This window comes from Thecamonas trahens (assembly GCF_000142905.1).
Source record: "Thecamonas trahens ATCC 50062 unplaced genomic scaffold supercont1.3, whole genome shotgun sequence".
Taxonomy (NCBI): Eukaryota; order Apusomonadida; family Apusomonadidae; genus Thecamonas; species Thecamonas trahens.
The window spans coordinates 19,396-36,112 of NW_013657677.1; the positions used below are offsets into that span (position 1 = coordinate 19,396).

The window sequence follows — 16,717 nt, forward strand, 5'->3', positions numbered from 1 at the left end:
CCTACACCCCGAGCGACAACTTCCACGGCAGTGTCGAGCTGGCGTACACCGTCAACGACGGCATCGACAACGCGGGCATGCCCGGGTACGTCACCATCGCCGTGACTCCGGTCAACGACGCCCCGGTCGCTTCTCCCGCCGCCCTCACCACCGACGAGGACACTCCGCTGACTGCTGCCTTTGTCGCATCTGACATCGACCTCGGCGTCTCTGACTCGGGCGCGCTCTCGTACGCGATTGTGGCGCAGGGCTCGTTCGGTGTTGTCACACTGCCGGCTGGCCCCAACTCGCCGTCGTTTACTTACACGCCGGCAGTCGACTTCCACGGCGCCGACACCTTTACCTACGTTGTCTCGGACGGCGTGGGCTCGTCCAACGTGGCGACGATCTCGGTCACGGTGGTGCCGGTCAACGACCCGCCGGTCGCCTTTGACGGCATCTTGCTCGTCGGTGAGAACACGGAGTTCCGTCCGGCCAAGGGCAACATGACCCTGGCTGGCCGCGACGTCGACGGTGATGCGCTTTTCTTTGCCATTGTCACCCCGCCGGCTTCGGGCACCATCTACGGCCTCGACTCGGAGACCGGCTACGTCATGTACGAGCCGAACCCCGACCAGACCGCCGCCGACTCGTTCACCTTTACTGTCAGCGACGGCGTCGCCACCTCGGCGGCAGCCACCGTCTCGATTACCATCGTCCCGGTTGCTAACCATGGCCCGGTCTCGGCACCGGCCAACCTCACCGTGGCCGAGGACACCGTCCTTGTCTCGGCGCTCTACGGCTTTGACCTCGACACCAAGGACGTGCTCGTCTTTGCCGTCGTCGACGCCCCGACACATGCTGCCGAGCTCTCGGTCTCAACGTCGGGCCAGATGACGTACTCCCCGGCTGCCAACTATGTGGGACCCGACTCGTTCACCTACACTGTCACCGATGGCGAGTACACATCGTCGCTCGCCCTCGTCTCCATCAGTGTCACACCAGTCAACGACCCGCCGGTTGTCAACGACATTGCGCTCACCATCCAGGAGGACACTGCTGTGACGGCTGCTGCGCTCTCGGGTACCGACGTCGAGGGCTCGTTCCTCACCTTTGCGCTGCTCGACACCTCGGGCGCCAACGGCGTGGTGAGCCTCTCGCTCAATGCCGACGAGACGCAGAATGATGTGCTGAGCTACATGCCCGACGCCCACTTTAACGGCGTTGCCGTCTTCACCTACAACGCCACCGATGACGAGGGCGCCGCCGCTCTTGTCCCGGCCACCGTCACCATCACCGTGGTCCCGGTCAACGACGTGCCGGTTGCGCTCGACTCGGCGCTCGTCGCTTACGAGCTCGACCGCTCTCCGGTCTCGCACAGCTTCACCGCAACCGATGCTGATCTTACCCGCGAGGGCGACGTCCTCACTTTTGCGCTTGTGAGCAAGCCGAGCCACGGCTCCGTCTCCAACTTTGACGCTGCTGCCGGTACCTTTGACTACCTGGCGGCCCGCGACTACTTTGGCAACGACACCCTGACCTTCCGGGTCACCGACGCGGCCGGCGCCATCTCCAACGTCGGCACCGTCGTCATCGACGTCATCCCGCCGGCGAACCATGTTCCGCGCGCAGTGCCCGAGTCGTTCACCGTCGCCGAAGACACCCAGCTCTCCGAGCCGCTCCGGGGCACTGACCAGGACGCCGCCGACAGCCTCACCTTTACCCTCGCTGATTCTCCCGCGCACGGCGCCGCCGCCATCAGCGCGTCTGGGCTCCTGACCTACACACCCGACGCTGACTATGTCGGCGACGACGTGCTCACCTTTACCGTGAGCGACGGTTCGGCCACATCGTCGGCCGCAACCGTGGCCATCGTCGTGACGCCGGTCAACGACGCGCCGGTCGCGTTCTCGGGCTCGGGCTCGCTCGCCGAGGACACGCTCTTCTCGGGCGCGCTTCTTGCCACCGACATCGACTCGCCGGACGCGAGCCTCGTCTACAGCCTTGTCTCGGCACCGTCGGCGGGCACCGTCTCGCTCGCAGCCTCGGCTTCCAGCGGCGGCCTGCCGTTCACCTACACCCCGCCGGTTGACTTCCACGGCCGTGTGGTCTTTGGCTTTGTGGCCTTTGACGGCGACGCCACCTCGGCGCCGGCCAACGTCACCCTCGACGTGCTGCCGGTCAACGACGTGCCGGTCGCGCATGCCGCCTCGCTCTCGCTCAACGAGAACGATCCGGCGACAAGGGTCACGCTCTCGGGCTTCGATGTCGACGGCGACACGCTCACCTTTGAGCTCGACGGCGTCCGCTCGCCTCGCAAGGGTTCGGTCACGCTCGTCGACGCCGCCGCCGGCATTGTTGAGTACACGCCGGCGACTGACGTTTGGACTGCACCGTCGACGCCGGACCTCATCTCGTTTGTTGTTTATGACGGCACCGCCCGCTCGGCTTCGGCCAACCTTGCGGTCACCATTGTGCCGCCGGCGAACCACCGCCCGCGCGCCGGCGACCAGGCCTTTGCCCTCTCGGAGGATGACGGCCCGCTGAGCTTCAAGCTCGTTGCTACCGACCAGGACGTCAACGACATCCTCACCATCCGCATCGACCAGGCGCCGACCAAGGGCACTGTCATCCGCTCCGGCCTCGACGTTGTCTACACGCTCGCAGAGGATGCCAACGGCGCCGACGCGCTCGTGTACTCGGTCTACGACGGCGAGCACTTTTCGGTCACCTCGGGCACCATCTCATTCACCATCGCGCCGGTCAACGACGCGCCGGTCCCGGTCTCGGTCTCGGACGAGACGCTCGAGGACACGCCGCTGGCCATCACTCTCGAATGCACCGACGTCGACTCGACCGATGCCCAGGTGAGCTACTCGCTCGTCTCAACGCCGCCGGCGTCTGTTGGCTCAGTCGCCCTCGACTCGCCCGCCACGGGCGCTGCCGTCTTTACGCCTGCCGCCAACTACAACGGCCCGGTCGCCTTTGACTTTACCTGCACCGACGGCGCGGCATCCGCCGCTCAGCCGGGCTCGGTCGATCTCAACGTGCTCCCGGTCAACGACGCGCCGGTCGCGTCGCACGACGCGGTCTCTGTGCCTGAGAACGGGCAGGGTGTCGAGATTGTGCTCGAGTGCGCTGATGTCGACGGCGACGCGCTCTCGTTTGCGCTCGTCTCGCCGCCGCGCCTTGGCGCCCTCTCCGGCTTCTCGGCCCGCCGCGGTGTCGTCACCTACACCCCGCTGGTCGATGTGTGGGGTGCCGATGCCTTTGGCTTTGTCTGCTCCGACGGGCTCGCCAGCTCGAACGCTGGCAACATCTCGGTCACTGTTGTTCCGCCGGCCAACCACATTCCGCGCACGACCTCGGTCGCGGTCACCATCGATGAGGAGGCCACGCTCAACTACGACCGCCTCACCGCCACGGACCAGGACGTCGGCGACTCGCTCGCCTTTGTCCTCAAGTCTGGCCCGGGGTCGGCGGCTTCGTTCAGCCTCGCTTCCGACGGCACCTTTGCCTACACCCCAGTCGCCGAGTTTAACGGCGTTGACTCGTTCACTTTTGTCGCTTCCGACACCATCGACGAGTCGGCTCCTGCCACCGTCACCATCACCGTCGTCCCGGTTAACGACGCCCCGGTCCCGACTCCGGGTGCGTTCATCACCAACGAGGACGAGGCGTACACCGGCGCCCTCGAGGCTGTCGACGTCGACTCGGACGCCAGCTCTCTCTCGTATGCGGTCGTCACCGGCCCGAGCTCCGGCTCGGTCGTCCTTGTCGGCGGCAGCTCGTCGGGCGTCTCGGGCCCGGTCTTCACCTACGTCCCGACTCCGGACTTCCACGGCACCGACTCGTTCACCTTTGACGTCACTGATGGCGCCGCGAGCTCGTCGACGCCGGCCACCGTCTCCATCACCGTCCTCCCGGTCAACGACGCGCCGACTGCCGAGCATGCCGCGTTCTCCGTGGCCGAGAACGCCGGCCCGGCCGTCTTTGGCCTTGTCGCTGACGACGTCGACGGCGACGCCCTCACCTGGACCGTTGTCTCGCCGCCGGCCCGCGCCAGCTCGTTTGTCTTTACCGGCCCGTCGTTCAGCTACGCGCCGGCAACCGATGTGTGGGGCGACGACTCGTTCACCTTTGAGGTCACCGATGCCTCTGGCGAGTCGTCGGGCGTCAAGACCGCGCGGGTCACCATTGTGCCGCCGGCCAACCACGTGCCGCGCGGCAACGCCGCGGCCTTTAGCATGTACGAAGACACCGCCCTCGTCTTCCGGCTCAACGGCACCGACCAGGACACCGCCGACACCCTCACCTTTGCCATTGTTGACTTTCCGTCGGCCGTCGGCGCTCCGGGTGAGCTTCTCTCGCTCGTCACCGGTGACGTCCGCTACGTCCCGCGCGCCAACTACTTTGGATCGGACTCGTTCACCTACACCGTCACCGACGGAACCGACACTTCGGCAGCCTACGCCGTCGACATTGTCATCCTTCCGGTCAACGACCCGCCGACGGCCGAGTCGGACGAGTTTACCCTCGCCGAGGACTCGGTCCTCGTCGACGTCCTCGTCGGCGCTGACGTCGATGACTCGCTCGCGTCGCTCACCTTTGTCCTTGTTGCGCTCCCGACCTCCGGAAACGTGACTGTCGACGCCGCCACCGGTGCCTTTGTCTACACCCCGCGCGCCAACTTCCATGGCGCCGACGGGTTCTCGTTCAAGGTGATCGACCCGGCCGGCGCCGAGTCGGCGCTTGCCTCTGTTGCCCTCACCGTCGCCTCGGTCAACGACGCGCCGGTCGCCTACAACGGTGGCCTCTCCGTCGACGAGGAGTCGCCGGCGACCGCCGGCTCGACGCCGCCGACGCCGTTTGCGCTCCGCGCCACCGACGCCGATGGCGACGACCTCGTCTTTGAGCTCCTCTCGTCACCGACCCTCGGTGTGGTCTCCAACTTCAACCCGTACACCGGGACCGGCTCGTTCAAGCCGACCGTCGACGTGTGGGGTGAGGACGTGCTGACCTTCCGGGTCACCGACGCCCACGGCAGCGTCTCCAATGTTGCCTCGTTTACCATCCTTGTTGTTGCCGGAGTTCACGCGCCGCGCTCAGCCGACGCCGTCCTGCTCGTCGACGAGGAGATGCTCGGGTCTGTCAGCCTTGTCGGTACCGACCAGGACGCCGCCGACATCCTTGCCTGGCGCATTGTCGACATGCCGGATCACGCCTCGTCGGTCAGCCTCGACGCCGCGTCTGGCGTGCTCAGCTACACCGGCGCAGTCGACTTCCACGGCGCCGACGCATTGACCTACGTCGTCAACGACGGCACTTACAACTCGACAGTTGCCACTGTTGCCATCACTGTCCGTCCGGTCAACGATGCACCGGTCGCGTACCCGGGCTCGCTTGCCACCACCGAGGACACGCCGGTCTCGTCGGTCCTTGTCGGCTCTGACGTCGATGGCGACAACCTCGCGTTCTTTATCTCCCGGTCTCCGGCCTCGGGCGCCATCTCGCGCGACTCGGAGCTTGCGCGCGAGTTTGTCTTTACGCCTTCGCTCAACTTTAACGGCTTTGACTCGTTTGAGTACTACGTCTCCGACGGCGAGGCCAACTCGCAGGCCGTCACCGTCAACATCACGGTCGCGCCGGCCAATGACGCGCCGACCTGCGCACCGGCCACGTACACGGTTCCCGAGTACAACGCGCTGTACTTTACCGACGACCCGCGGACACCGCGGACGCCGCTCCTGGTCACGCTTCCGGGCTCAGACCTCGACGGCGACGCCCTCGTCTACTCGCTGCGGACCTCGCCGGTCCACGGCCAGGTCAAGGCCTTTGACGCCTCGGCGGGTACCCTCGAGTACTGGCCGGCCGTCGACTACTTTGGCGCCGACGAGCTGACCTACGCCACCTCTGACGGCTCGGCCGCCTGCGACTACGCCACTGTCTCCATCACCGTCGTTCCGCCGGCCAACCACGTCCCGCGCTCGGCTCCGGCCACCTTTACCACGCTCGAGGACACGCCGCTAGCCGAGAGTCTCGTCGGCACCGACCAGGACGTCGCCGATGTCCTGACCTTTGCGCTTGTCGGCCCGTCACCGCCGCCCTCGGTCGGCTCGGCGGTTGTTGACGCTGCCTCGGGTGTGTTCACCTTTGCGCCTGCCGCGAACTTCAACGGTGAGGTCAGCTACAGCTACACTGTTTCCGACGGGACGGCCACCTCGCGGACTGCCGCCATCTCGGTCGTCGTCCAGCCGGTCAACGACCCGCCCACTGCCGACTCGTTCACCTTTGCTGTCGACGAGGACGCCGAGTACTTTGGCCAGCTCTCTGGTTCGGACCTCGACGTGCCGGCCGACGCCCTCAGCTACGCCATCGCCCGCCCGCCGGCTGCCGGAGCCCTCACGCTGCCGTTTGCCGGCTCGCCGGCCTTTGCCTACCGCCCTTCGCCAAACTACAACGGCCCCGACTCGTTCACCTACTACGTCGACGACGGCACCGACGTCTCGGCCACCGTCGAGGTTGCCATCACCGTCAACCCAGTCAACGACGTCCCGGTCGCCCGCGACATTTCATTTGCCGTCGACGAGAACGCGCCTGGCAAGGTCTTCCTCCTCGCCTGCATCGACATCGACGCCAACGACGGAGCCTTCACCTTTGCGGTCGGCTCCCCGAGCCGCGGCACTGTCGTCGGCCTCGACGCCTCGACCGGCTCGGCCACCTTTGTCCCTACCACCGACGTCTGGGGCGCTGACTCGTTCACCTACACCTGCACCGACGCCGCTGGCGCAACCTCGGCGCCGGCTACTGTCCGGGTCACCATCGTTCCGCCGGCCAACCACGTTCCGCGCTCGGCTGCCGCCGCCTTTACCGTCGCCGAAGACACCCCGCTCTCGCCCAAGCTCGCTCTGGTCGGCACCGACCAGGACGCCGGCGACAGCCTGACCTTCCGCATCTCGGCCGCGCCCGCCCATGCTGCAGCGTTTGCCCTCGACCCTGCCACCGGCATGCTGAGCTACACTCCGGCCGCCAACTACGCTGGCTCGGACTCGCTCTCTTACGTCGTCACCGACGGCACCGACACCTCGTCGCCGTCGATCGTCTCCATCACCGTGAACCCCGTCAACGATGCCCCGGTCGCCCGCGACTCGGCCGCTGCTGGCGCAGAGGACTCCCCAATCTCCTCGGTTATGCTCGGCTCCGACGTCGAGACGCCAGAGTCGGACCTGGTCTTCACCGTCAGCCTGGCTCCGGCCAACGGCGTCCTTGTCCAGGACGCGCCTGGCTCGGCGGGCTTCACCTTTACTCCCGACCCGAGCTGGTTCGGCACCACCTCGTTCACCTTTACCGTCTCGGACGGCGTCGCATCCTCGGCCACGCCGGGCGAGGTGACCCTCACCATCGAGGCCGTCAACGACGTGCCGACCTGCAGCGACTCGGCCGTCTCGGTCAACGAGCTCCCGCGGTCGGCTGCCGTCGTCTCGACCACGCTCGTTGCCGCCGATCCGGATCTCGCCACTGGTGACATCCTCACCTACATCATCGACTCGGCGCCGGCCTCGGGCGCAGTCACGTCCTTCGACGCCGCCACCGGCCAGATCACCTACGTGCCTGCTGTCGACTTTTTCGGCACCGACTCGCTCACGTTCTACGTCCACGACAAGGACGGCGCGAACCCCAACTCGAACGCGCCTGACACCTGCCCGACGCCCAAGTCGTCCAAGAAGACGTACCTCTGCCACGGCACGTCATCGGACAAGAACCCGTACAACCGCATCCAGGTGGCCAAGGCCTCGCTCAGTGGCCATGTCATCGGCTCGGCGGACTCGCCCAACGGTAAGTACCCCGACTACTTCCCGGGCACCAACGGCCTCGACTGCGAGTGCAACGCCTACGTCCCACGCCGGTCCAAGACCTGCACGCTCACCGTCACCGTTGTTCCGCCGGTCAACCACGTCCCGCGCGCCGCGCCGGCGAGCCTCACCACCAACGAGGACACCCCGGTCTCGGCGCCGCTCGTCGGCACCGACCAGGACGCTGCGGACGTCGCCGGCCTCGTCTTTGCCGTCGAGTCGGGCCCGTCCAACGGCACGGCAGCCTTTGACGGCAAGACTCTGACCTACACCCCTGCAGCGGACTTCTTTGGCTCGGACACCCTCGCCTACACTGTCTCGGACGGAACCGACACCTCGGCCCCGGCTGAAGTCACTCTCCGCGTCAACCCAGTCAACGACGTTCCGGTCGCATCGCCAGCCTCGCTCGTCACCAACGAGGACACGCCGCTCCGCGGCGTCCTCGTCGCTTCCGACGTCGAGACCCCGGTCGCCGCCCTCGTCTACACCATCACCGCTGCACCGGTCTCGGGCACCGTCACTGTCGAGGGCAACGCCTTTGTCTACACGCCAGCGGCCAACTACAACGGGCCGGACGCCTTTGCATTTGTCGCCACCGACGATGCAGGCGTAGACTCGGTCCCGGCCACGATTACCATCGCTGTCTCGCCCGTTAACGACCCGCCGCGCGCCGCCAACCTCGCCTTCTCGCACCCGGAGCTCCCGCGGTCGACAAAGTCGTACTTCCTCGTCGGCTCCGACATCGAGGCCTCGCCGCTCGCCTTTTCCCTTGTGGCGTCGCCCTCGCTTGGCTCGCTGGTCCTGGTCTCGGCCGCCACCGGCGAGGTCTCGTACCTCCCGCCGGTCGACTTCTTTGGCTCGGTCACCTTTACCTACCAGGTCTCGGACGGTGCGCTCTTTGCGCTGGTCCCGGGCTCGGTCACCATCGACGTCGTCCCGCCGGCCAACCACCAGCCGCGTGCCAACTCGACGACCTACGCGCTCGAGGAAGACTCGAGCCTCACTGTGACCCTGGTCGGTACCGACCAGGACTCGGGCGATGTGCTGAGCTTTGAGCTTGCTCCCGGCGCCGGCGCCTCCAACGGCGCGTGCGCCGTCGACGCCGCCGCTCGCACCCTCACCTACACTCCGGCCGCAAACTACAACGGGGCTGACGCGTGTACATACGTCGTCGTCGACGACTCGGGCGAGACCGTCGACATGCCGGCTACCTCGGAGCCTGGCCTCCTCACCTTTAACGTCCTCCCGGTCAACGACCCGCCGCGCGCTCAGCCGCTCACGGTCGCCACCAACGAGGACTCTCCTGCCGCCGGCCTCTTTGTCGGCACCGACATTGACTCGTCCTCGGCCTCGTTTGTGTACTCGGTGGTCACCCCGCCGGCTCACGGCAACGTGGTGGTCTCAGGCCCCGGCCCTGCGTTTACCTACACGCCGGCCGCAAACTACAACGGACTCGACTCGTTCACCTACAAGGTCAACGACGGCATGCTCTGTTCCAACACTGCCGCTGTCGCCATCTCGGTCGCGCCGGTTAACGACCCGCCGATCGCTGTCTCGGGCACGCTCGCCGTCAACGAGAACTCGGCTGACAACACCACCCTCATCGGAACCGACGTCGACTCGGCCCAGCTGTACTACACCATCACGTCGGTGCCGACCAAGGGCACCATCACCGCCTTTGATCCGGCGACTGGCTTTGTCGAGTACACCACCAAGACCAACGTCTGCACCTTCCTCTGCTGGGACTCGTTCACCTTTACCGTCTATGACGGCCAGGACACGTCCAACACCGCGACCGTCAACGTCACCATCGTCCCGCCGTCCAACCGCCTGCCCTACGGCGAGCCGGCGGCATACACACTTGCCGAGGACTCGTTCACCGTCCAGGCTCTCGCTGGCTCGGACCGCGACCCGCTCGACGTCCTCACCTTTGCCATCAAGACCGACGGTCCTGCCGCCGGCCCCTTCCATGGCTCTGTTGTGCTCGAGACGCCGACCTCGTTCCGCTACACTCCGGACGCAGACTACAACGGGCCAGACTCGTTCTACTACATTGTGTCGGACGGTAAGGCCGAGTCGTCGCCGGTCGCCATCTCGCTCACCGTCACTCCAGTCAACGACCCACCGGCCGGCGCCGACGCCACATACAACCTGGCCGAGGACTCGCTCCTCGCAGGCGTCGCCCTCGTTGGCACAGACATTGACGACGAGACCTCGGTCCTCCGCTACTTCCTTGACTCTTCTGCGTCCCCGTCGGGCACCGTCAGCCTGCCGTCGGCAACCTCGCCGGCCTTTTCGTTTGCCCCGGACAAGGACTTTAACGGCGTCGTCACCTTTACCTACCACGTCAAGGACGATGACCTTGCCTCGTCGTCTATCCACACCGTGACCCTCAATGTGGGCCCGGTCAACGACCCGCCCGTCGCCTTCAACTCGGCGTTTACCGCCGACGAGATTGTCGCTGGCGAGGCCGTGCCGGCCACGGCCTCGTCGTCGTTTGTCGCCACCGATGTCGACGCCGGTGAGACCGCCACCCTGACCTACACCCTTGTCGCCGGCCCGCGCCACGGCGTGCTCGTCGGCAACTTTGCCTCCACCGGTGCCTTTGACTACGTGCCCGAGACCGACTACGCGGGCGAGGACTCGATGGCCTTCTTTGCCACTGACGTCAACGGCGCCGTCTCGAACGTCGCCAACGTCTCCATCACCGTCGTCCCGCCGCTCAACCACCGCCCGCGCGTTGCCGACGCCACCCTCGCCACCATGGAAGACATCGTGCTCACCTCGACCCTTGTCGGCACCGACAAGGACGTCGGTGACACGCTCACCTTCTCCATCGTGGCCGATGGCTCGCTTGGCTCGGCCACCTTTACCAACGCCTCCACCGGAGTCGTGGAGTACACCCCGAACCCGAACCTCTCCGGCTCGGACTCGTTCACTTACCGCGTCACCGACTCAAAGGCCATGGTCAACTCGGCCTCGTTCATCGCCACCGTCACCGTCAACATCGCTCCGGTCAACGACGCTCCGGTCGCCACCTCGCAGCACTTCAACTTCGTCGAGGACGCCGTCCTCGTTGGCACCCTCATTGCGTCAGACGTCGAGACGGCCTCCTCCGCGCTAACCTACACCGTTGTTGCGCCGCCAGCGCACGGATCGATCGTCGTCACCTCGCCGGGTGGCGGCTTTGAGTACCGGCCGAATGAGCACTACAACGGCGCCGACGCATTTGCCTTCCGTGCTTCGGACGGCTTGGCTTCGTCGAACGTCGCCAACGTGACCATTACCGTGACGCCGATCAACGACGCCCCGGTCGCCATCTCGGACACCCTCTTTGTTGACGAGAACTCGGGCGTGACCTCCTTTGCCCTCGCCGGTTTGGATGTCGAGGACGACTTGGCCATGCTCACCTTTGCCGTCGGCGGCACCTCGCCGTCGCGCGCCTCGGTCTTTACCCTGCATGCCAACGGCTCTGTCGCCTACGCGCCGGCCGTCGACGTCTGGGGCGCTGACTCGTTCACCTTTACCGTCACCGACTCGACCGGCGTGACATCGGCCCCGGCCACTCTCGCCATCACCATCGTGCCGCCGGCGAACCACGTCCCGCGCTGTGTCGACCGCGAGCTCACCACGGCCGAGGACACCCTCGCTTCGATCACCCTCACCGGCACCGACCAGGACGCCGCCGATGCCGGCTCGCTCACCTTTGCCCTCGTCGAACCGCCGCGCCACGCTGTGACGTACGTCCTCGATCCGGCCACTGGTGTCCTCGAATACGCCCCGGCACCCAACTTTGTCGGCTCCGACTCGGCCCGCTACACCGTCACCGACGGGACCGACGTCTCGCGCCCGGCCGTCATCGCTATCACGGTGACGCCGGTCAACGACGCGCCGGTCGCCTACGACGACACCCTCACCACCGCCGAGGACTCGCCGCTTGCCGCCTCGCTCGTCGCCACTGACATCGACACTCCTGCGGCCGACCTCTCGTACACTCTACTCTCGACGCCGTCGGCCACCCTCGGCTCGGTCGCCCTTGTCGGCTCCGGCCCGGGCATCGTCTTTACGCCGGCCGCCGATGCCTCGGGCTCGGACACGTTCACCTTCCGTGTCTCGGACGGCACGCTCGACTCGGGCGTCGCCACCGTCACGCTCGTCGTCGTGCCAGCCAACGACGCACCGACTTGCACCGACGGCGCCGCCAGTGTGGACGAGGACGCCGCCGCGACGAGCCTCACCCTCGCCTGCGCTGACGTCGACATCGGCACCTCGGGCGACGTCCTCGAGTGGGTTCTTGCGCCCAACGCGTCGCCGTCGCTCGGCTCGCTCTCGAGCTTTAACCCGGCCACCGGTGCAGTGGACTACACCCCTCGCGCCGACGTCTGGGGCGTCGACTCGTTCAAGTTCTACGCCCGCGACGCCGACGGCGTCCAGTCCAACGTCGCCGTCTTTGTGGTCACCATCAACCCGCCGGCCAACCATCAGCCGCGCGGCGCCCCGGTCGTCTTTACCATTGCCGAGGACGCCGCCGTCACTTCGTCGACCCTCGTTGCCACTGACCAGGATGCTGCCGACAGCCTCTCGCTGCAGCTCGGTGCCACCGCTCCCTCGTTCGGCACTGTCTCGTTTGACGGCCTCACCGTGAGCTACGTGCCGAACAGCAACGCCAACGGCGTCGACACCTTTAGCTACGTTGTCAACGATGGAACCGGCGCGTTGGTCGAACCGGCCCTCTCCGCCGACGCTCTCATCACCGTCAACGTCGTTCCGGTCAACGATCCGCCGACCGCGGTGCCGTCGGCATTCACCGTCGCTGAGGACGCCCAGCACTTTGGCACAGTCTCGGGCGCCGATATCGACTCGTCGCTCGCCTCGCTCCGCTACTCGATTGTTCTCGACTCTGAGAACGGCACCGTCCTGCTTGACGCCGACGGCTCGTTTGTCTACACCCCGCGGCCCGACTACAACGGCCCCGATGCCTTTGTGTTCAAGGCCAACGACGGCGATCTTGACTCGGAGCCGGTCGCGGTCTCGATTACCGTCACCCCGACCAACGACGCGCCCATTGCCGACGACATCTCGGTCGCGGTCGACGAGAACGGTGGTGCTATCACCATCACGCTCTTTGCCACCGACATCGACGCCGGTGACTCGCTCACGTACTCGCTCGCTGGAGCGGCACCGGCGCTCGGCGTCACCTCGGGCCTCGACACCGCCGCGGGTACCGTCACCTACACGCCGAACACCGATGTGTGGGGCATCGATGCCTTTAACTACCGCGTCTCGGACGGTTCGACCTTCTCCAACACTGCAACCGTCACCGTCTCGATCGTGCCGCCGTCCAACCACGCGCCGCGCTCCGCGCCCGCCGCCTTTGTCACCCGCGAGGACAGGACTCTCCGCAACGTCCGCCTTGTCGGTACCGATCAGGACGCCGACGACGAGCTCACCTGGTCGCTCGTCTCGCGCCCGTCGGTGAGGGGCTCGCGCTACTCGCTCGACCCGGGCTCGGGCCGCTTCACCTACCGGCCGAAGCGCAACTACCACGGCGATGACTACGTCACCTACCGCGTTTCGGACGGCGAGGCCTTCTCGGCCACCGCCCGCGTCAACATCACCGTGCTCTCAGTCAACGATCGCCCGCGCTGCTTCAACGCTCGCACCCGGACCTACGAGGACTCGCCCGGCCTTCGCTACTACCTCTGCGTCGCCGACGTCGAGACCCGCGGTGCTGACCTTGTCTACACCGTCGTCGTCCCGCCCGCCCACGGCAACGTCACCATCGACGCCAACTACATGTTCTACGTCCCCGACCCGGACTTTAACGGCATCGACTCGTTCCGCTTTGAGGCTACCGACGAGGGCGGCCTCACTTGCGCCGCCCGCACCGTCACCATCACTGTCGCGCCCGTCAACGACGCGCCCGTCGCCCACGATGGCGCCGGCTCGGTCGCTGAGAACGCGCCGCAGCCTGTTGCCTTCCGCCTCTCAGCCTCTGACATTGACTCGGACGTCGCAGACCTAACCTTTGCTCTTGACTCGGCCCCGACTCGTGGCACCGTCACCCGCTTTGACGCCACCGCCGGCATTGTCTACTACAAGCCGAACACCGATGTATGGGGCGCCGACGCGCTGACCTTTACCGTCTCGGACGGCAAGGCCTCGTCCAACGTCGCCACCTTTGCCATCACCATCGTGCCGCCGGCCAACCATGTCCCGCGCGCCTACCCCGACGAGTTCTCGCTCCTCGAGGAGGCCACCGGTGCCTTTGCGCTCACCGCCACCGACCAGGACGCCGCCGACACTCTCACCTTTGTCCTCGTCTCGGGTCCGGCCCACGGCTCTGCGTCCATTGACGGCTCCTCGGGTGTCCTCACCTACACCGGTGAGACCGACTTTAACGGGCTCGACGCGCTCACCTTTGCCGTCGTCGACTCGGGCGTCCCGCAGGCCGAGTCGGCCACCGCCCGCGTCGTCCTCCGCGTCCTTCCGGTCAACGACCCGCCGGTCGCCGTCGACTCGGCCTTTGCCCTCTCCGAGGACACCCGGATCACCGGCCCTCTTGGCTGCTCTGACGTCGACTCGACCTCGTTCTCCTTCCTCAAGGCCGCCGAGACACTCCACGGTGCCGTAGAGATCACCGGCGCTTCGTTTGCCTACACGCCGTTTGTCAACTACCACGGCGACGACGTCTTTACCTTCCGGTGCAACGACGGCGAGCTCGACTCGAACAACGCGACCGTGACCCTTACCATCACTAACGTCAACGACCCGCCGACCGCCGCCGACACCTCGGCCTCGGTCGCCGAAAACTCGCCGACTGGCGTCGTCGTCACCCTCCTCGGCGCCGACGTCGACGACGGCGACGTCCTCACCTATCTCCTGCCCTCGCTCACTTCAGCCCGCGGTGGTAGCCTCGTCGACTTTGATTCGGCCTCGGGCAACGTCACCTACATTCCGCCCACCGACCTCTGGGGCGCCGACGTGTTCGAGTACTCGGTCACCGACGCCGCGGGCGCCTCGTCGCGCCCGGCCACCGTCACCGTCACTATCGTCCCGCCGGTCAACCACATTCCGCGGACGCAGCCCAAGACGGTCAATCTTGCTGAGGACGAGCGGGTCACCGTCCAGCTCGTCGGCACCGACCAGGACGTCAACGACGTTCTCACCTACGCCATCGTCTCGCCGCCGGTCGCTGCCTCGTTCTACGAGCTCGATGCCGCTACCGGCAAGCTCACTTACCAGCCGACCAAGGACTTTAACGGTGTCGACGCCCTCGTCTTTGCCGTCTCGGACGGCACCGCCGACTCGGCCTCATCCACCGTCACCCTCCTGGTCGCGCCGGTCAACGATGCTCCTGTCGCCGCTGCACTCACCATCTCCACCGAAGAGGAGCTGCCTGTCAGCGGCATCCTCCTGGGATCGGACATCGACAACGTTCTCGCCAACCTCACTTTTGCCTACGCCTCGTCGGTCCCGGCGTCGGTCGGCTCGCTCTCGGCCCTCGTCGACGGCGCTCCGGCGTTTACCTTTGCGCCCGCCAAGGACTTTGTCGGCACGGCCTCATTCGAGTTTGTCGTCTCGGACGGCTCGCTCGTCTCGGCCAAGGCCGTCGTCACCGTCATCGTCGCGCCCATCAACGACGCTCCGGTCGCGCTCGCCTCGTCGTTCTCGGTTCCCGAGGACGCCCCGGCCACCGGCGCCCAGCTCATGGCCTCGGACGTCGACTCGCTCGACCTCACCTACACCATCGTCACCTTCCCGGCCCACGGCACAGTCTCGCAGCTCGACGCAGCCTCGGGGGCATTTGCCTACAAGCCCGAGGTCGACTACTTTGGCGCCGACGCGCTCACCTTCCGGGTCTCGGACGGCGAGCTCGACTCGGCCGTCGCCACCGTCACCATCGACGTCGTCCCGCCGTGCAACCACGTGCCGCGTGGTGCGCCGGTCGCACTCACCACCAACGAGGACGTCGCCGTCTCGACTACCCTCGTCGGCACCGACCAGGACGCCGGTGACGTGCTTACCTGGGCTCTTGTGTCACCGCTGCCTGCCGGCGCGCGCGCTGACCTCGATGCCGCCACCGGTCAGATCACCCTCACCCCGCCGGCCGACTTTGTGGGCTCGTTCTCGCTCCAGTACACTGTCACCGACGATGTCCAGGGCAACTGTGGGCCGCTCACCTCGCGCCCGCGGACCATCACCGTCGCCGTCGCCCCGGTCAACGACCCGCCGCTCGCCACAGACCTGACCTTTGCCACTCGCGAGGACACGCCGCTCTCGCGTGCCCTCGCCGGCTCGGACGTCGATGCCGGTGACTCGCTCACCTATGCCATCGTCACCCAGCCAACCTACGGCGGAGTCGTCCTCGCTGCGCCGGGCTCGGCCGGCTTTACCTACACCCCGGCCGCCAACTTCCACGGCAACGACAGGTTCACCTACAAGGTCACCGACGCGTCGGGCGCCACCTCGGATACGGCCTCGGTCGCCATTACGGTCTCGCCCGTCAACGACGCCCCGGTCTGCACCCCGGCCGCCTTTGCTCTCCCGGAGAACGCCAAGAACGTCCCGCTTGTCCTTCCAGCCTCCGACATTGACGCCGATCCGCTCACCTTTGCGCTCTGCTCCTTCCCGGAGCATGGCAAGCTCAAGCTCGACTGCGCCAAGGGCTCCGGCTCCAAGGGCTCACGCTCGTCCAAGGACTCGTCCAAGGACCAGGCCCGCACCGCCTCGCAATCGGCGTGCCCGGTGCCGAGTGCCTCGGCTTCCAAGGTCGCCATTTGCCACGGCACCTCCTCGTCCAAGAACCCGTGGGTCCGCATCAAGGTCTCGCGCAAGCGTGACGGCTCGCTCCAGAACGGCCACGTCATCGGGAGGTTCACGCC

The 16,717-nt window shown here is 66.7% G+C and overlaps 1 protein-coding gene across 1 annotated transcript in view; it reads left to right on the forward strand.

Annotated features, from left to right (window-relative positions):
- AMSG_00600 (uncharacterized protein) overlaps positions 1 to 16,717 on the forward strand; it is a gene marked incomplete at both ends in the record, with an annotated part of 50,705 nt that overhangs the window by 18,484 nt on the left and 15,504 nt on the right. Inside the window, 2 exons of the mRNA XM_013906883.1 lie at positions 14 to 9,080; positions 9,105 to 16,697. Of these exons, the coding sequence (XP_013762337.1) occupies positions 14 to 9,080; positions 9,105 to 16,697 (16,660 nt within the window). The remainder of the gene's footprint in view (positions 1 to 13; positions 9,081 to 9,104; positions 16,698 to 16,717) is intronic.